The following is a 20,618-nucleotide window of genomic DNA, read 5'->3' as shown; positions in this document are numbered from 1 at the left end:
ATATAGAAAACAGTTTTTGATAATACTATATATTTAACACGTTGGTAAGAAACAGCATGGCAATTCTAACAATTAAGTTAAGTCTTCTTGTTTCATTATCATATGCAGATAATAGATATTATAAAATCATTTGCAAATAAAAAAGCAAGACTTCAGATTTTAAAGTTAAGTTTAGATGTAGTATAGATTTCTTGAGATGTTAAAGTTAAACATCTGTTTTGTATATTGTATGCCTTATAATTTGTATTATAAAAATAAAGTTTTTTATTATAAAAAATATTGTAAATTGTAATGTTTTACTTAATGTTTCTAACAAACAAATAACAATGGTTATAGTTTTGTTTTATTATTAATGTTTATAATTAATAAAAATTATCATTGTTGGTTTTTCTTAAAATTTAGTGAAAATTCATTGACATTTTTTCAAAGTAGGCTAAATAAAATAATCAATACAAAAGCATAGTCTACACATTCAAATGGATATCCACTACTATTGTCTATATATTTAATATTTAGAGTAGGTATTTTGGAGGGAGTATTGTAACTTATTCATCTATTATAGGGGCAGCAAATTGTTGGTGCCTATAGCTGTAAAAAAAGATAAATCCGCCTCTGCTACTGAAATAAGTAGTTATCAAATAAAATTTATTTATATAATAGTTTTGAAAATAAGTAAATAGAAAAACCAAATTCGAGCGTAGTGAGAAAAAAATTTTTGGTGGGTGGCCTGGATAAATTTCAATTTCCCAGCCTGGATTTGGTTCCCACTCCGCCCTACCTACCGCGGCAGTGACAGCTTGAGTCTTCTATACTCAAAGAGCATGTTTCAAAATAACCCACCCACATACTAAATTAACTAAGACCAATGTAATATTTTTAGGTTCTTCTTAAGTTAAATTTTTTATTAATCTTTACAATTTATGATATAGACATATAGTTACACTTATATTTTACTTAAATATAAATCTTTTCAGAATTTAATCTTCTGTTATGAATTATGATTAAACCTGTTAAACTTATTGTGATTAAAATTCATTAAAATTTAAATACAAATAAAACTTATGTTTAAAAAGTATCAATAAACAGTAATTTAATATATTATTATATGCTACTATTCCATAAATGTTGGTTAAGGTCAAGAATAAGCATCCAATGAAAACTAAAATTAATAAATTAATCATATCTAAAATGTTTAAATATATTTTTAATTCATTTAAAAGTATTTTTATAATTCCTTTGTTTATTTATGAAATTTATCTAATGGTTATTGGTAGTTGTCATTCATCATTATATAGTTAGTCTCTGTATATTAAACAATACTTGTTTTTATATCCTGTTGGAAAAACTATTTTTTTTTTTATGATATATTTATGATTTTTATACATTAACTATGATTAGAAATATGTACTCAGTGTAGTCATACAAAAATACTTGTAAAAAAAGGTCAAGAATAGTAGGTTAGATAGTATATACTTTTTAAAAATTAAGAGGAATAGTTAATGGAGTATATATTTAAATAAAAGAAAAAAATAATTTTATATGTATTCAAGTATTGTAATTATTTACATAACAAGTAGTTCAAATTCTTTATAAAACAAAATATTTACTGTTTTTGCCGAGATGAAAAGTTGCTATACCTGTGAACAAAAATACAAACATGAGAGATTATGAAAGATCTGTAATAGTACAATTAAATTGTGTTCTCTTTGTCCTACAAGTGCGCAACATAGCAAATTTACACTTAGCAAATCAAGTTATGTGATGACTCCCTCTTAATATAAAATATTATATCATATTAAATTGTGAATATTTCCCCCTATTTTTTAATTATTATTTTTACCAAAAACTTAAACGTAAAAAAATTAAATGCATATTTTGATAGTTTTTAGTGCATGAACTTCCAGGCCCTAGTTATAACATTGAAGCAATTCAAGAATAATGAGTCGTGTCGACAAAAATAGAAAACCAGTGAGATGGTATGCAGAGTAAAAATTTAATACTGATGTACATTAGTTTAATTATTGAAAATATAAATGCATTAGTCTAGAACTTAACTTACTATGTTACGTAAATGTAAGATGGAGACAACACAAACAGATGTTACGTTCTCTTAAGAGAATTTTATGTTAACTATTTTTAAGGAATTCAATAGTAAAAGTAATTTTCTAAGTGCATAGTAAATATGAAATGACCATAAGTGTGTAAAAGAAATAGCAGAGCGCTCCTACACGTACATATCAATAATGTACTACACAAATAATATATATATATATTAATAATTATATTTATAGTATTTGCTTGCATATTGCAATATAAATCAAATACTAATAATATTTAAGCACATAAAATATTAAAAACATTGATATTATAAATGATAAATATTTAATACAACTGAACATACCATAAAATTTGCTCTTCAGATAATGATGGTTTAACATTAGCTAATGCATCCTCAAAATGTTCTTTTTTAACTGTTGTAAATGTTTTAAGACCATCTTTAGTTAAACAAGAGAGACCAGCCTTAAGAAAAAAAATTGTAAAAAAATAATTTATTTAATTTTTAATTTATATTTCAATATTTACTTCTTTTACAACACTTGCAAGATCAGCTGCTGAAAACCTATCAGTCATTAAGGCAACTTCATTCAAAATTGATGAATCCGAAAGTGGCATACTAAAATAAACATTTAATATTAAGTTATTTCAAAAGGTATATACAAATTTAAAAATTGTATACTGGTTAAACTGTATACCTCTGTTCAGGATTATTAACAATAGTATGAAGTATGTTAAAACGTTCTTCAATTGTTTGTGGAGGAGGCACATAGATCTGACGATCAAATCTTCCTGGTCTTAATAAAGCAGTATCTATATTATCTGGACGATTAGTAGCTGCCACAATTACAACTCCTTGTCCATGCTAACAATATTCAATAAGATGATTTAAATAATTGTATATGTTGATAATGTTGATTATTTCAAATGTAAAATACTTCTGTGTCATTTGTGATACCATCCATTTCAACCAAAAACGTTGATAAAACTCTGTCATCAAACCCAGATGATCCTTTTTTTCCTTCAGAACGACAGCTGACTAATGAATCTGATAAAAAAATAAAAATAATGATTTTAATTTTTAAGACTAAAAAAATAAAAGGTTAGGAAAACACTTTATATATATTAAATAATAAATAGTCTGTTTATTACCTATCTCATCTATAAACAATACAGCTGGAACATTGGCTCTGGCTCTTTGAAACAATTGTGAAATATTTGCTTCTGTTACACCTAAATAAGGAGAATATAATTCGGCAGCCATTGCTGTAAGGACATTCAAATTAGCTGATGAAGCTATTGAACGTACAAGGCTTGTTTTACCACATCCTGGAGGACCATAAAGTAAAACACCTAAATAATAAATATCGCAAAACAATTACAAATAATAAGTGAAATAAAAAAAAATTGAAGTACACAATTTGCCTAATGTGCTTTATATATAGACTTTAGTCCTCACCTTTAGGAGGAGGAACTGCAAAATATTTGAAAGCCTTTGGATAAATAAGAGGCCATTTAATACAAACATCTAGCATTAATTTGACATTTGTTAAGCCACCCAAAGTTGTAGTTGAACAAGATTCTGACTTTGTAATGACTTGACCAATTCCTGATCTCAAAGATGAAGCTGGGTACTTGGCAATAAGTAAAATAGTACCATACAATATACCCATTTCTCTGGAATTCATAAATATATACATTTTTGATTTAATACTAATTTAAACTAAATATTAACATACAATTCAGAAATTAAATTAGATTCATTAAGAATCTCTTTGAAAATTAATTCTAAATCAGCTGAAGTGTATCCTGGTGTTAATTTAGCTAAATCTGACACAATATTAGATTTTATATTTATATTTAAAATTCCACAAAAGCCTTGTATTAATTTTACTCGTTCTTTTTCTGATGGAACACCAATATAAATCTAAAAATAGAAAAGTTATGAATTTAGTTAAAACAATTATAACTAGGATTTGTACAGTGGCATTTGTAACACAGCTAATTACCTCATATGAAAATCTTGACCCTTGTTTAAAAGATGCATCAATTAAATGAGGCATGCTGGTAGTTGCAATGACTATAATTCGACAGCTATTTTTAACAGAAGTTAAGCAATCTTGTATCTGAGCACAAATTCGTTTAGCATTAGAACTTTTACTATTTAGCATGCTTTCAGCTTTCTCCAGCATTATTATACACACAACTGTAAAATATCAATTTAATAAATTTGAAAATGTATTTATATTAAAACTATATTATTCACTTTTGCTATCTTGCTCTAATATTAACTGTACTCTTTTAAATAAGCCACGAATAACTGACTCTGTAGAACCTGGATCAGCTTTTACCAAATCTGTAGATATTATGTCAAAAAGTATGCACTTCAATGATGCAGCAACATGAGTAACTAACCTTGTTTTTCCACTACCAGATGGACCAATCAATAATATCTAAAGAATGAAAAATAATAAATTATATTTTATAAATAATATGTGCTAATGTAAATTTTTAATAATATACTTGCCATATTACACAAAGGACTACAGCCATTTTTTGCAGCTTTGATGATGCTTTTCAGACATTTCACTTGAGATTCCATGCCAAATAAAGGTGGCACTTCTAATCCAATTTCTGCCTGATAAAATTGTATGGCAGACATTGTTTTAATAACTGTTATGGTAGTATCTGAATTAATACGTGCAGCATTGTTTTTGCAATCAGTCTTGTGTACAAGTATAAAATCAATATTAAAGTTTTGTTTTAAGTTAAGCCTTTTTAAATTTATTACACAATCGTTATGTACTACAAATAACCGCAGTAAATGATTGATAGCATCAGCTAACTTGAAAAGATTCTTGGACCAAATATGTTGATGTTTCACATCTTTGAATACGACACTAACTACCAAACGTTTAGAATTAGCAACACCAATTGGTTCTATGTGCTCTTTGTTAATAGATATTTCTAGCTTCACTGTCAACGGATTGATTAGTTTGTGAGGTGCGTGTTTAATAACACTTGGATCACAACTGGCAAATGCGTTTGTACAGATTACTCGAGGAATTATTTTACACAATATTTTGGCATTGTCTGATATTTTTAGTAAGACATACTGGTTGAACTGACTGTTGTCTAATATAGTATCGGATGCGTACAATTTTTGAATCATAATTGTACCTTTAGAATCAGGTATGGTGGACAAAAATAATGTGTCCATAATTATAATAAATAAAAATAGTATAAAATAATATGTAAGTCACGAGGAAAATTATAGTTAAATTTTAAATAACCGGAACATTATATCACTATAAGAATAAAAATAACATTTCCGATTTTCAAATGATTTAAACCAAATTAACAAAACAAGTAGGTATATGTACACTATTATTATTACCTAGCATACATTTTTACTGTCAAATGAGAGCCATTAGTTAAAAAACTGACAAATAAATCTAAAATGGTTGAAGTACTGAAGTAGTCAACTATAAGTATATGAAGTATCAGAAAATTCTGAAGACAGGAGTATTTTTTTTGTTACGATTTTACCCACGTGTGCTGATAAGCTGTTATCAATATTATTGTTATTTACAAGTTAATTTATTAATTTTATATTATATTATAATTCTTATTGATTTTAATGTGAAAATGGATGTTTTTTAAACTTTAATATTTTAAACTATTTACAAGATACAGTTATTCGTTATGAACATTAAGTATAAATTTAATGTAATTTATAAGTTTTGCATGAAATTATGACCATAATACGTTTCTTAGGAAGTGTTATATTGGCCTGCTGTAGTGTATCATTTTCAACTTTTTTGTACAATTATTTCCATCAAGAAAAAACGGAAGTAATATTTTTCTATGGAACCGTGCCAATTTGCAATATTCACCGCAATGTAGCAGCTATAACACCCATAGTTCAAAACATTGAGTGTTTTGAGTGCAAACTAAACATAATTATTGAATGCCTTAATAAAGCAAAAAGAACTTTGGACATCTGTATGTACATGTTAACCCATGACTCGTTAACAAATTCAATTATTGATGCTTATAAACGTGGAGTTAATGTCAAAATAATTCTAAATGAAGATAATGCAATGACTACTTGGCAATTGGGTAGTATGGGTATCTTAAAAAAAGTTAAAAAGAATAAATATGATGAGTATTTAATGCACCACAAGTTTGTTATTATTGATAACAAAAAAGTGATCTTAGGATCTATGAATTGGACCAAAATGTCAGTACGAGCAAATTGGGAAAATGTATTCATCACAAACAATTGTGAATTGGTTAATCCTTTCAGACAAGAATTTCAAAGGTTATGGAAACAATTTGATTAGTTTTAGAACCATCTGTTATAAATTGTAATGTATAAAATGTGCAATTTGTTATAATAGTCATACTTAATATAATTATGTTGTATTTCAATTTTTAATCTTTGGTATTAAATATATTCATCAATTACCATTATTTAAACTAATATTAAGTTTTTTAACTCTACATGATAAATAGTCTCTTTACCCGGGGTAAAAAGTCAAATTTTTCTATTATTACAATAATTCATTGGTTACCAAACAAGAATTCTTTTATTTATTTAATTTCATACATATATTTACTACTGTTTAAAATTATTTAATGATGGCCTACAAATAAAAACAAAACTATTAAGTTTTTAAAATTGGTAGTTTTTTATTAGGAATATGCCAAGATAGTCAACAACAAAAAATTAAATTAAAAGAAACAATTAATAATAAAATGTAAGGGAAGATAAAGGGTCATAGCTAGGGCTCAGAAGTTCACGCATTTGCATATTTTTATTGTGTGCCTCAAAAAATTACTGGATGTGCTAAAAATTTGAATCATGATCTAAGAAGTTCAAAAATGAAATTTTAGTGTGCATAATTTTGGATATTTTGAGGTTTTTAAAAATATATGCATATTTTAAAACAAAATTTCATTTTACTTGGGTTTTTTTCAAAATAATATTTCATGAAAAATGTTGAACTTTTGAGTATATTTCAAAATGTATTTGTTAAAAAATGTTGCCAATATAAAATAAAAACCTGATAAAAATTAAAGGTATTTTAAGTATTTTGATTATTTAATTTATATCCTGATACGGCCTTTCAGAAGATCTTCAAATTAAATTCCATACATTTCAAATACACGCCAATTTCTTCTGTTGATGTGGAATGGAGCATTTTTCTTTACAAGAATATGTTGGCTGATAATTGTTGTTCATTTGCATTTAAAATCCTGAATTGTAAATTTTAATTATTGAAGTTAAGACGCCACGACATCCGCATGTGTTGTATCCGTCTTACAAGTGCGTAACATAGCAAATGTATGCTCAACAGTTCACGTTTAATTTCGTTAGTTTAAAAATTAGAGTGAATCCACCTATTATGAAACTTGATGGTAAGAACATTATCTGTGTTTGTATGTTGGTTTTTTATGATTAAGTTTTTAAGTGAATTCGCATTTTTAATTTACGCTATGTTATATATGCATAACTTGCTAAAAAATTGAACTATTGCGAAAAACCAACATACAAACATAGATAATTTTTTTACCATCAAGTTTCATAATAGGTCGATTCACTCTAATTTTTAAAATAACAGAGCTCGACGTGATCTGCTGAGCGTAAATTTGCTGTTACGTACTTGTAAGACGGAGAAACACATGTGGGTATGACACCCTCTTAATACAAAACATTAAATCATTAAAATTATGCATATTTTCCTCTATTTTTTAAGTATTAGTTTTATCAATAACTTTAACATAAAAAAATTAAATGCATATTTTGATAGTTTTTAGTGCATGAACTTCTGGGCCCTAGTTATAACATTAAAGCAATTCAAGAATTATGAGCCATGTCAACAAAAATAGAAAACCAATGAGATGGTATGCAGAGTAAAAATTTTATACTGATGTTAAATTATTGAAAATGTAAATGCGTGCTTTAGTCTAGAACTTCGCTCTAAACGCATGGCTATTGTACAATGTACATGCTTATTTTAAGAGCTAATCACTAATCACATTTGACTAAAGTAAAATTTATATTTTATGACTTACTAAAAGCATTAACACACGTCCATATATTTTAGTATAATATACTATCTCAAAAGAGAATAATCAGTTGGTTGACCGATTGTTATCCATTTACAGATATCTTCCACCAATGACTCATATTATTGGGCAGTTCTCAAATCAAATATAATATTAGTCATAAATGTTGGTATGTTGTCTTCAGAAAATGTGGACTAGCAAGGTTAGGTGGGGGGAAATTTGGGTTCGCCACTGCCAGAGCCGTCCATCAGTATGCTTGAAAAGTGATTTTTCTCTTTTGAGACAAGGTATCCACTATATCATAGTGTAATGTACCAAATATGTAAGTAGAATTTATGTTTCGATTAAAAACCAAGTAACTAAAATAGAATACATGTTATAATGTTAATTATTGAACAGTAAACTAATAATGAATTTTAACTACAAATAAAAATAAAAAAAACAAACTAAATTTTTTTATTAACTTAAAAATTAGTTTATTGCTTCTAAATGTTTATAATATATTGTAAACCAATTTAGTTTAGATTTATAAAATAACTAAATCATAATTATTTTCAGTTTAATATATATTATCATAAAAACTGTTCATTCAAAAATGGATATCTACTTAAAAAAATATTGATATGATTAAGTTTCATTCAAAATTATTACTTGGTAGGAACAAAAAAAAAATCAGTTGAATAATATGTAAAAATGAATTATTTGTTAAATGTAAAAAGAATTTATTCAGATTCACTGCAGGAAAAATCATTGTTGCTGTTTGGTTGCTTTGAGTCAATTGACAAATTGTCATCGTCGACATCGTCATCAATTGATTTATCTTCTTCATCAAGTACTTCCTATAATTGTTTAAATATAATTAAATTTTTGTTTATGAATTAAAAGGTAACATATTTTTATAATAAATACTGGATTTTCATAAAAGTAACTAAAAATAGAAAAGCTAGTTAATTCTTTGATGGAAATTAAATAAAAATGTTTGTTTCAGTTTCCAGTTTAGCAAAATAATTGTGTGAATAAATTATTTTATAATTTTATATATACCTTTAATGTGTCAACAAGATCAGTTGTTTGCTCAAGTAATTTTTTACAAGATGCATTTTCGTCTTCCAATGCCATAACCATGTTATGTAATTTACGATTTTGTTCAAGAGCTTCTTCCAAAGCCTTTCTGCGCCTTTCTGCAATAACTTCCCAGTATTTTTCACTAGGACCAGCTAAAACGGCAAATTCATAGTGATTATATTAATTGTACACAGCATAAATTTTTTGTAAAAATGTGTGAAGTACAAAATGCAATTAGGAAGTTCATACCAGTGCTAGTGAGATCTTCAATAATTAACTTTTTGTAAAGGGATGGATTTATTTTAGCAACTACAGACTTTTTTTCATTAGATTTAACTTCTACTTCAGTCTTAGGTTGTGGCTTCAATATTTTAGGATCAGGACTATATGTAACATATTTATACATACAAATATTTCATTATAAATAAACAATATCTCTAAATATAAATTCATACTTGTTTTGATGAATTCTGCCAGTCCCAACCAAATTTTCTTTATCACCGCCAGACGGTTGCAATGTTTTCAAGCATTTTCTGGTACCTTTTTTGTTGGACACCTGAAAAATTCCATTTGTTCAGTTCAGCATAATATTTAAGTACCAAACACCTCTAAGTTGGTCGATTGGTCGATTTGATTTTGTGATTTATTATATTATAAAACAAAATTTACCTTGTCCGAAATTATTCGATTATTTTCTGAAACAGTTTTCATCGTTTTATTATTGCACGACTATCAGAACAATGAATAGTGAGCGGTTAAAGAAAACTGCTAAACAGGAGATTTTTTTTATTCTATTTTAATGTAGAACGTATATATTTGAAATCGAAAAACGTTTGATAATGTTGAAGCCTGCGCTCGCTACACGGCACGGTATTCAACAAATCTTAAGTGGGAGAATCATAACAGTATGAGCTGTTAAAAACAAGAAAATAATGTCGGTAATCAGCTGGACACACTGGTATACAGTTTTTGTTATTTTGTACTTGTTTTTTTTTTTTATTACAGAAGATTGAAGATTTGAAGAATACAGCTGAACAAATGGCAATTATTTGATGTATTTGATAACCATTATGACTTAGGTATTGTCCATACTCCATACCTAAGTCATAACGCTAGACGTAGGGTTATGATTTCTTTTTTAACTCGCGGGACAACTTTTTTAATTGTAGTATTGTAAAAATATCGGGGTATTGACATCCAGCTTTTTTGTGGATTCAGGAAAATAAAAAAGAAATATATATATATATATATTATATATTTTAATATATATTAATCTATACGATGAGATTTAACTAAAGAGAGACGAACATAAGTATTTGATTGTATTTCCTATAATCTATACTCTTTCAAAAGTAATTATAAGAACTAAAAATCGGGACTTTTTTTTTGTCCCGGTCGCTTGTAAAACAAGGAGTACAGCTGGACACTGTGCAACAATTAAAAAATCGTGACACGCGTCTCACAAAGAATTGACGCGGGACAAGTATATTAAAAATCAGGAATGTCCCGCCATGTCTAGGACGTTATAATATATTTTCGTTGGCCACCATAGTATTGGTTATTCCATGACTTATAGCCTTTATTAAAATGTTATAAGCGTTATAGCATTTCTTTGTGTCGGACTCGTGCGACGGTTGAGGAATGACGATGCATTTTGTATTGTTTCGTTGCCCGATGCCGCGCTAAAGTTGTTTGGTTAAGTTGCCACCCTTGCGGAATTCGGGTGACAGACTGACTGGACGCGGAGCGTTTATTGTTGTTTGTTATATTTCGTTGTTTATTCTCAATGTTAGGAGTTTTTACCTTTGATCTGCATCAGTGAATTTTTACATTTTTGTCTGGTACTCTGGTTAAGAAATAACGAAGTACGAAGCGTCTGTAAGCTGTAAGTATTTAAAATAAAATAGTAATATAATGTAGTCTCTGATAACGGTTAATACTTATTTGTACGTATTATATACATTGAATGCTTATTTAATGCTTCCTGAATCTATTTCATGCTAGTAGTATAATAAAAGCACGCCTTTATGACGTATCATCATTTTTAATTTTTTAGTGAAGTACATTTTTTGTAAGTAGTGTGTGGTGTGGTATTTGTAATAATTTATACACTTGTTTTGACAACAATTTTCATATTACCATATTGTATGTATTAATTGATTTACCTATACAAACTTCATTAATCTTTTTATAACTAATATACTAATTTAATTTTGTTTGAAGACTAAACGTCCTCATACAAATCAATGGTGGCTGTATTCTATTATCTGTAATATGCTCTATATATAGTATTATATTGGCACGCTAATGCTAAACCAGTGAATAAGTTGATTGAGTCCGGTTTGCATTTTACTGCTACTGCCATGGCTACCATGGTATATGTGATCCTTAATAGCTGATTGTTTGATTTATGCACTTATATCAATGAATTTTATACGGGTCCATAACGCATGATTGTTGAATATATTTTTTATTTTAATTATTATTATTGCCTTGAAAATTTTGATTATGATAATATTCAAATAAAAATTTATAAAATAAGTCTTTAAAAAATGTCTGTCTAGAAAAAACTGTGTGCAATTTTAAATCAACTAAACATTAGTTATAAGTTTATTTTAAGATGAAGAAGTATTATATTATAATATGGTATATTTATATGTATTAAATATCTTCTTTACTGAATTATACTTCAACTTTTAACCTAAAAATATGACTAAACACCCTCTATGACAGATTATTTTTATAACTAATATAACAATACCATTATGGTATTTTAACTCAACATTTTTTTAATAAGATTACATATTAGTCCACATTTGATATTCATCACATCATGGACTGAATATGTATAACATTCAGGGAGACATTAATGTTATATATTTGTCTCACTGCTAGATATTTATAAGTTACTAATTGGACCCAGATTTACAGGAATTAAAAAAACAAATTATATACAGGATGTCCCATAAATAACACTTTTTTTAAATTAGCTAAAAAATATTTTATTTTCCAAAAATTTGTAAAAAAAAGGATATGTACAGTTTCAGTATAACATCCCGTGAATGTATGAAAAAATGGTTTTAATAACCAACAATGCGTGTTTCAATTGACATTCAGTTCGTGTTGACACTTGACAAAAACTGATTATACTACAAAAAACCAAAAAGATAGTAGATTTTAAAGTGTTCTTTTTGGGACACCTTTTATTTGAAATAAAATATGAAAGTACATTTTAAGTTATTAATTTAAGGGGCCGCTACACCAGCATTTGTTTTCTTTGCCTATCTCCCTCATAATATAGGAACATTAGGAACAAAAATCTTCCGTATTTCCACGATTACGACTTTCTGGTTCAGTTAAGGACAAAAGTACCTATTATATATTTTCTAAAGAAGAGTATTTCCTGTGTATTGACTGGATAGATTTTTAATATTTAAAATTTTGAATAAATTAATAATAGTTAAAAATAATCAAAATTATTTTAAATTAAAACATGCTTATATTTATAAAAAATGTAAACATTAAAAATCTATCCAGTCAATTCACAGGAAATACTCTTCTTTATATAAAATATATAATAGGTGCTTTTGCCCTAAACTGAACCAGAGAGTTGTAATCGTGGAAATACAGAGTATCTTTGTTCCTATATTATGTGGGAGATAGACAGAGAAAACAAAAGCTGTTACCGTGGCGTCATTGGTTATAATCTAGAAGAAAAAAGTAAGATACAAGTGGTGCACTATTGTAGTAGATTTTAAAATAAATACACGCTAATAAATTAATTAAATATGAAACTTTTGCAGGAAAATGCAAATTATGTGTAAAAACATAATAATTCAAATGTGCAAAGATTTGTAATATAAAACTTAAGTTATTTTGTTAAAATCTTTTGTAACTGATATACTTGTAAAGTTGATAAACTTTAAAAAAAAAATTTATTTAGGTACTTATTTGTATTGTTTGTAGAAAGAAAAACTGGGATATTCTTTTTTGTCCAAATCTTGAACTTCTTTATGGTATTAAGACAATTTGATGTCATACGTTTAAGATGCTTGACTTTTTCATAGCACGTCAACAGAATTTAAGCTTTTTAGTTCTCTCAAAACTTTATATTGTTCTCTTGTACAACCTCTTTTGAAATATTCTTGTATTCTCTGAGATCCTTTACGGACTCTTCCCACCTTAAGCAGGTTCAGAGGCATTTTTCTTCTGTCATTTATTTTAAAAATTTCACATCCATTTTTGCTACATAGGAAAACATGCTAATTGAGATATAAATCCATTTCTTAACAATAGTAATAATTATATAGTTTAATAGTGCATATTTGTCATATAGTAGATTTTTTAGGGATATTAGCGCACATTATTACATAAAAAAAAAAATTATATTTATTTATTCAAATCTTTTGGTTCTTTTTTGTTGCTTATTTTATTTATTTTTCTGTTTACAAAATAATATTAGTCTTAATTTATTTTAACTATTTTAAAGTGTATAAAAATCATAAAGAATAAAATATTTTTAAAATGGATTGATGTTTTTGAAATAAAATTTTCTTATGATTTTTTTATTTTGTGCATATTTTGGCAATGTTTAGAGCATGGATACATGCTAATTTATGCATTTTTTAGTGCATGAACTTATGAGCCCTGATAATGATTATTGTCATATTCAAATATAATATATCTATTGTAGTGAGTAGTGGCCTATACTTAGCACCTACTGTATAGTAGATGATGAGCCGTTATATTACTCTTAATATACTTATAAAGTTTTAACTTTTGTCAATAGAATTTCTACGCTTTAAAGATGTCAAAAAATCCATTTGTGAATTGTAAATCACGTAAACGAAGAAAGATAAGAGCTCCGATTGTCAAACCAAAAGAGAAACTATTTTGCCCTCGTACTATGGTGAGATACGATAATTGTCCCACTGCATACAGTACTATATGGGTTTGCAAAATGTGCTTAAAGAGTTTGTTGAGCGAAGATGCTGTAAACAACCATTTGACTGATTGCAATGCATCATCAAGAAGAGATAAAGCTAATCCACCTACTAAAAAGTAATAGTTCATATTATAATCTTATTTTTTTATTAATTATTGTTAAACATGATGCTAGTTTATTTAATTATTTATTTTTTGTTCAGAAATGAAGATACTCATTATATTTGTGAGACTTGTAAAAAAGTATTTGCAAGGCGTGTTACACTAAAGAAACATCTAGAAGTGCATGAAAAGTCATCAAGTAGTATAGACTCTGAAGAATCTAATGATGAAGTAGAAGAAATGGATGATGTTGATGAAGTTGATCTTTTAAATGCAGAAAATGAAGACGATGACGACGATGATGACGAATCTGAGGAAGAAAATCCATGCAGTAGCATTGATTTGACGACTTAATTTCATTTCATTATATTCATAATTTTTTTTTTTTTTTTTTTTTTTTTTTTTTCTAATTAAGTTAAATTAAATTAAATTATCTTTTATTATTTTTATATATTATACAATTTCTTACAGGTCTTAAACATCTCAAGTTTTTTCATAGGCTCATTGTATTTTAGTTACAATATATATTTAACTTTGAATTATGATATAAATACAAATTAAAACAAACTAGTTATACTTAATTTATGAATTTTAAACATTTTTGTTACTATATTTGTGATGTTACAAAAGTCGTATGTAATATACAATTGACCAGTGGCGTAATTTGGAAGCATATCAGAAGTTGCAAAAATTACTCAGGATGCTCAAAACCTGTGGAGGCTTTGGCCCCCCCACACCCTCCAAATTATAAAAACAATTAATATTTTACATATTTATAATTAATATATAGTACACATACATAAATTTTATTTAAATTTGAAATTGCATTATCTTTTATAATTATAATATACTAAATAATATCAATCGTTTAGTTTTAAAATTGTAGGCTGTAGCAGTCTCATTGTTATTCTCTATTTTATTGTATTTGATTTATTAAAGTGAATTGTAATCAATTATATTATTTTCATCGTTGGAGTATTGATAATATTTAATCTCAATTTTCTCATTCTTCAATATTTTTTTATTTTATAATTAATTAAGAAGACGTAGTACCCACATGTGTTGTCTCCATCTTAGACTCTAACGACATAGCAAATTTTCATTCACCATTTTCAATATTGTACTGTTAGTTTTGATATAAGAGTGAACTGACCTATTATTTAATGAAAAGGTAAAATTATTATCCAAGATCCCACAGCCTTTTTTTTAGTTATAATCATGTTTAAATGTCCTTGATAATAACCTTACCTTTACATTTTATAATAGATCAGTTTAATCTTTTATCAAAACTAACAGTATAATATTGAAACTGGTGAACAAAAATTTGCCATCTCGTGAGTATGTAAGACTTGGACAATACATGTGGGTCCTCTTAACTAAATAATTACTTATTTCACTTATTGTTTATTATCTAGCGATAAACCATAAATATGAAAATTTCAAGAGTTGTATAATAGTACTTATATGACCACTCCCTTCCATTACGCCACTGCAATTGACAATATAAATAGGAATAATTGAGTAATTAGCTTGAATACTACAAAAAAGACTTCTTACCTAACACCCAACTATCTTAACAGCATTTAATTATTCTGTAAATATTAATTGATGAAATTTACAAACCCTAACGAAAAAAAATATTTATACCTTTTTTTACTTCCAAGATACAGTACATACGTAAAATAGTGCTAATTACAAAAATAGTTAAGTATAATCAAAATGTAGAAGTATCACAAGCACTGTTCCTGTATACTATCATTATTATTCAATATTGTACAATTTAATTTTGATTCCATAAATACGCCTATATCCAAATGATTATACATGAAACTAATTGACAGTTTTTTTACTAAAGTCGGCACATAATAGCTATATAAATGAATATATTATACTTTAAAGTGATATAAACAATCTTATGAGAAATTACAATAATTTATTCATAATGGTTTTAAAGTTATCAAAAGAAAATAATGTTTCGAAGATAGTCTCATATTACGTACAAAGATACTACTTTACTGTTTTAAAAAATCGATATAAGGTTGTTTCCGAGTATTGTTCACTTCAAGTTTTGTTATTAATGATTTTGTTGTAAATAACAAGTTAACGAGAGCTGTTTGTGTGGTTGTTTTTATATTATAAAATAGGTGATACAACGTCTTTTAAAAGGACGCCATCTCGCATGTGTTGTCTCTTATCAAAAGTAAAGGTAATATTTTTTAGAAAATGATATATGCTATTATTGATATTATCATTTTGTGAGTAATGAACATTTTAAAGTTTTAATATTTTATACATAGCTACAACTCATTTTAAAATGATTGAATCAATGATTGCAAATGTCATTTTCTAGATAACATTCTTACCCCTAAATTTGATAAGAGACAACACATGAGATAGCGTCCTCTTAAAAGATGTTGTATCACCTATTTTAAGGTATAAAAACATCCACACAAAGAAGTGTTCTCGTTAATTTGTTTTTTACAGCAAAATCATTAATAACAAAACTTGAAGTGAACAATACTCGGAAACAACCTTGTATCGATTTTTTAAAACAGTAAAGTAGTATCTTTGTACGTAATATGAGACTATCTTCGAAACATTATTTTCTTTTGATAACTTTAAAACCATTATGAATAAATTATTGTAATTTCTCATAAGATTGTTTATATCACTTTAAAGTATAATATATTCATTTATATAGCTATTATGTGCCGACTTTAGTAAAAAAACTGTCAATTAGTTTCATGTATAATCATTTGGATATAGGCGTATTTATGGAATCAAAATCAAATTGTACAATATCGAATAATTATAATAGTATACAGGAACAGTGCTTGTGATATTTCAACATTTTGATTATACTTAACTATTTTTGTAATTAGCACTATTTTACGTATATACTGTATCTTGGAAGTAGAAAAAGATATAAATATTTTTTTTCGTCAGGGTTTGTCAATTTCATCAATTAATATTTACAGAATAATTAAATGCTGTTAAGATAGTTGGATGTTAGGTAAGGAGTCCCTTTTGTGGTATTCAAGCTAATTACTCAATTATTCCTATTTATATTGTCAATTGTAATTACATAATATGACATTAGTACCATCACAAATATAATAACAAAAATGTTTAAAATTCATAAATTAAGTATAATTAATTTGTATTTATATCATAATTAAAAGTTAAATATATAATTGTAACTAAAATACAATAAGCCTATAAAATAAATTGAGATGTTTAAAACCTGTAAGAAATTGTATATATAAAAATAATAAAAGCTAATTTAATTGATTTTATTTAATAAAAAAAAAAATTAATATGAATATAAAGAAATAAAATGAAGTTGTCAAATCAATGCCACTTCATGGATTTTCTTCCTCAGTTCGTAATTATCATCGTTATCCTCATCATTTTCATTTTTTGTGTTTAAAAGATCAACTCCATCATTCGCATCAACATCATCCATTGCTTCAACTTTATCATTAGATTCTTCAGAGTCTATACTACTTGATGACTTTTCATGCACTTCTAGATGTTTCTTTAGTGTAACACGCCTTGCAAATACTTTTTTACAAGTCTCACAAATATAATGAGTATCTTCATTTCTGAACAAAAAATAAATAATTAAATAAACTAGCATCATGTTTAACAATAATTAATAAAAAAATAAGATTATAATATGAACTATTACTTTTTAGTAGGTGGATTAGCTTCATCTCTTTTTGACAATGTATTGCAAATAGTCAAATGGTTGTTAACAGCATCTTCGCTCAACAAACTTTTTAAGCACGTTTTGTAAAACCACATACTATTGAATTCAAACTGTTCATTACCCAATCTCACTATAGTAGGAGGGCAAAATAGTTTCTCTTTTGGTTCGACAATCGGACCTTTTATCTTTTTTTGTTCATGCGATTCACAGTTTACAAATGGATTTTTTGACATCTTTATAGCGTAGAAATTCTGTCGACAAAAGTTAAAACTTTATAAGTATATTTAGAATAATATAACGGCTCATCATCTACTATACAGTAGGTGGGAAGGTGCTGAGTATAGGCCACTACTCACTATAATAGATATATTATGTTTGAATATGACAATAATGATTATCAGGGCTCATAAGTTCATGCACTAAAAAATGCATTAATTAGCATGCATTCATGCTCTAAACATTACCAAAATCTGTACAATGTAAAAATTTTTTGACAAATTTTGAAATAAGAAGATAAAACATCAATTCATTTTAAAAGTATATCATTTTGGATAATTATAGTGTAATCAGTTTTTGTCAAGTGTCAACATAAACTAAATGTTATTTGAAACACGTGTTTTGTTGGTTATTAAAACCTTTTACCAATCGAACGAAAGTGATGTGGAGACAATGTGATAACTTTGTATTTTACGTGGTCGAGACATTACTCCTAATGTGTCATTGATTTGTTGGCTAATAAATATTCAAAAAAACTGATTCAACTGTTTATCTCCATAGTCCCAGTTAGGTTAAGGCGTTAATAAAACTCACCAAAAAGTACTGATAGGCAGTTATTATTAATTTTCTCGACCACACTTTTGCATGTCAATAAGATAGTGGAGAACAATCGCATAATATAATTTTTCATTCGTTCACGAGATATTATACTGAAACTGTACATATCTTTTTTTGCAAATTTTTGAAAAATAAAATATTTTTTAGCTAATTTAAAAAAAAAGTGTTATTTATGGGACATCCTGTATATAGTTTGTTTTCTTAATTCCTGTAAATCTAGGCCCAATTAGTAGCTTATAAATATCTAGCAGTGAGACAAATATATAGTCTTTCTGAATGTTATACATATTCAGTACATGATGCGATGAATATCAAATGTATACTAATATGTAATCTTATTAAAAAAATGTTGAGTTAAAATGCCATAATGGTATTGTTATTATATTAGTTATAAAAATAATCTTTGGTCATATTTTTAGGTTGAAAGTTGAAGCATAATTTAGTAAACAACATAATAAATACATATAATTTATGAATATACCAAATCATAATATAATTCTTTTTTGTCTTAAAGTAAACTTACAACTTATGTTTAGTTGGTTAAGAATTGCATTTGTGAAATAGGAATAGAAAAAAATAGAATTGCACAGTTTTTTCTAGACAGACATTTTTTAAACAGACTTATTTCATAAAATTTTATTTGAATATTATCATAATCAAAATTTTCAAGACAATAATAATAATTAAAATAAAAAATATATTCAACAATCAGCTATTAAGGATCACATATACCATGGTAGCCATGGCAGTAGCAGTAAAATGTAAACCAGATTCAATTAACTCATTTACTGATTTAGCATTAGCATGACTAAATATATATTTAGCCATGAGCATTAGTGTCCCAATATAATACTACATGTTGAGCATACTACAGATAATAGAATTATACAGCCACCATTGTTTTGTTTGAGGACGTTTAGTCTTCAAACAAAATTATTAAATTAATATACTAGCTATAAAAAGATAAATGAAATCTGTATAGGTAAATCAATTATTACAAATACAACATTTTACTTGTCAGTTTTGTTACAGGAAAAAAATTAAAAATTATGATACATCATAAAGGCGTGTTTTTTACATGTAATGAGCGTTTAGATAAAGATTAATCGATAAATATATAATAAAAAAAAATAACCAAAAAAGACTATATATCATTATTTTATTTTAAATACTTACAGCTTACAGACGCTTTGTATTTCGTTATTTCTAACCGGACGAAAATGTAAAAATTAAAATTCACTAAAGCAGATGAAAGGTTCCAACTTCCAACATTGAGGTTGAGAATTAAACAATAAAAATAAAATATAGTAAACACTACGCGTCCAGTCAGGCTGTTACCCAGATTCCGCAAGGGTGGCAACTTAACCAAACAACTTCGGCGCGGGCAGCGGGCTATGAATTAATCATAGACATATAAATAAAGTAATATGTCTATGGAATTAATACAAAGCGCAGTTAACAAGTTGTGTCCCAATGATTTATAAAGTTTTACCCAAGTTAGGTCACAAGAATAAAATATGTTGTTTCGTTAATTGAAATAAAAATTTTTTTACAAATTTAAATCGAGAAATTTGACCATTTCAATTTTTTATAAATACCCACATAGCCACATATATTTTGTAAGATATTTACTGAATAAAATTGTTCGATTCTGTTCATTATTATTATCGTGTGGAGTTAAGGTATGCATGAGACTACGAAGATTGCCATTGTATAATGTATATTTGTACTCATCTATCTTGATTGGTAATCGGTCAAAAAGTCCGTTTTAAAAAAAGTTGGACAAAAAGTCCGGATTCAGTTTTTATAGTCGAACAAAAAGTCCGAAAAT

General features: G+C 26.8%; 5 protein-coding genes across 5 annotated transcripts; 2 read left to right on the top strand and 3 right to left on the bottom strand.

The window, feature by feature from the left end:
• Positions 1-1,501: 1,501 nt before the first annotated feature.
• LOC113554526 (spermatogenesis-associated protein 5-like protein 1) lies at positions 1,502-5,383 on the bottom strand. Its single transcript, XM_026958407.1, has 11 exons — positions 4,583-5,383; positions 4,322-4,508; positions 4,065-4,261; positions 3,795-3,982; positions 3,515-3,732; positions 3,208-3,408; positions 2,994-3,103; positions 2,754-2,920; positions 2,584-2,674; positions 2,402-2,520; positions 1,502-1,637 (listed from the first exon to the last, which is right to left on the bottom strand). The coding sequence occupies exons 1-11, from the start codon at positions 5,273-5,275 to the stop codon at positions 1,604-1,606; spliced, it is 2,205 nt and encodes a 734-aa protein (XP_026814208.1). The 5' UTR covers positions 5,276-5,383; the 3' UTR covers positions 1,502-1,603.
• Positions 5,384-5,667: 284 nt separating this feature from the next.
• Positions 5,668-6,531, top strand: LOC113554527 (mitochondrial cardiolipin hydrolase-like). Its single transcript, XM_026958408.1, has one exon. It carries the CDS (start codon positions 5,811-5,813, stop codon positions 6,399-6,401), a length of 591 nt encoding a protein of 196 aa, XP_026814209.1. The 5' UTR covers positions 5,668-5,810; the 3' UTR covers positions 6,402-6,531.
• Positions 6,532-8,806: 2,275 nt separating this feature from the next.
• Positions 8,807-10,058, bottom strand: LOC113553717 (geminin-like). Its single transcript, XM_026957201.1, has 5 exons — positions 9,865-10,058; positions 9,651-9,751; positions 9,445-9,578; positions 9,175-9,347; positions 8,807-8,969 (listed from the first exon to the last, which is right to left on the bottom strand). The coding sequence occupies exons 1-5, from the start codon at positions 9,904-9,906 to the stop codon at positions 8,853-8,855; spliced, it is 567 nt and encodes a 188-aa protein (XP_026813002.1). The 5' UTR covers positions 9,907-10,058; the 3' UTR covers positions 8,807-8,852.
• A 781-nt stretch (positions 10,059-10,839) lies between these two features.
• On the top strand, positions 10,840-14,822 carry LOC113553275. The gene is made up of 3 exons (XM_026956518.1): positions 10,840-11,080; positions 13,985-14,256; positions 14,343-14,822. The coding sequence occupies exons 2-3, from the start codon at positions 14,003-14,005 to the stop codon at positions 14,593-14,595; spliced, it is 507 nt and encodes a 168-aa protein (XP_026812319.1). The 5' UTR covers positions 10,840-11,080; positions 13,985-14,002; the 3' UTR covers positions 14,596-14,822.
• A 2,691-nt stretch (positions 14,823-17,513) lies between these two features.
• On the bottom strand, positions 17,514-20,107 carry LOC113552767. Its single transcript, XM_026955684.1, has 3 exons — positions 19,964-20,107; positions 17,933-18,204; positions 17,514-17,846 (listed from the first exon to the last, which is right to left on the bottom strand). Exons 2-3 carry the CDS (start codon positions 18,184-18,186, stop codon positions 17,588-17,590), a joined length of 513 nt encoding a protein of 170 aa, XP_026811485.1. The 5' UTR covers positions 18,187-18,204; positions 19,964-20,107; the 3' UTR covers positions 17,514-17,587.
• Positions 20,108-20,618: the final 511 nt, after the last annotated feature.

The sequence above is a fragment of the Rhopalosiphum maidis genome, chromosome 2 (genome assembly GCF_003676215.2).
Source record: "Rhopalosiphum maidis isolate BTI-1 chromosome 2, ASM367621v3, whole genome shotgun sequence".
Lineage (NCBI taxonomy): Eukaryota > Metazoa > Arthropoda > Insecta > Hemiptera > Aphididae > Rhopalosiphum > Rhopalosiphum maidis.
The sequence above is the reverse complement of the archived record's forward strand: the minus strand, read 5'-3'. Positions and strand labels throughout refer to the sequence as shown.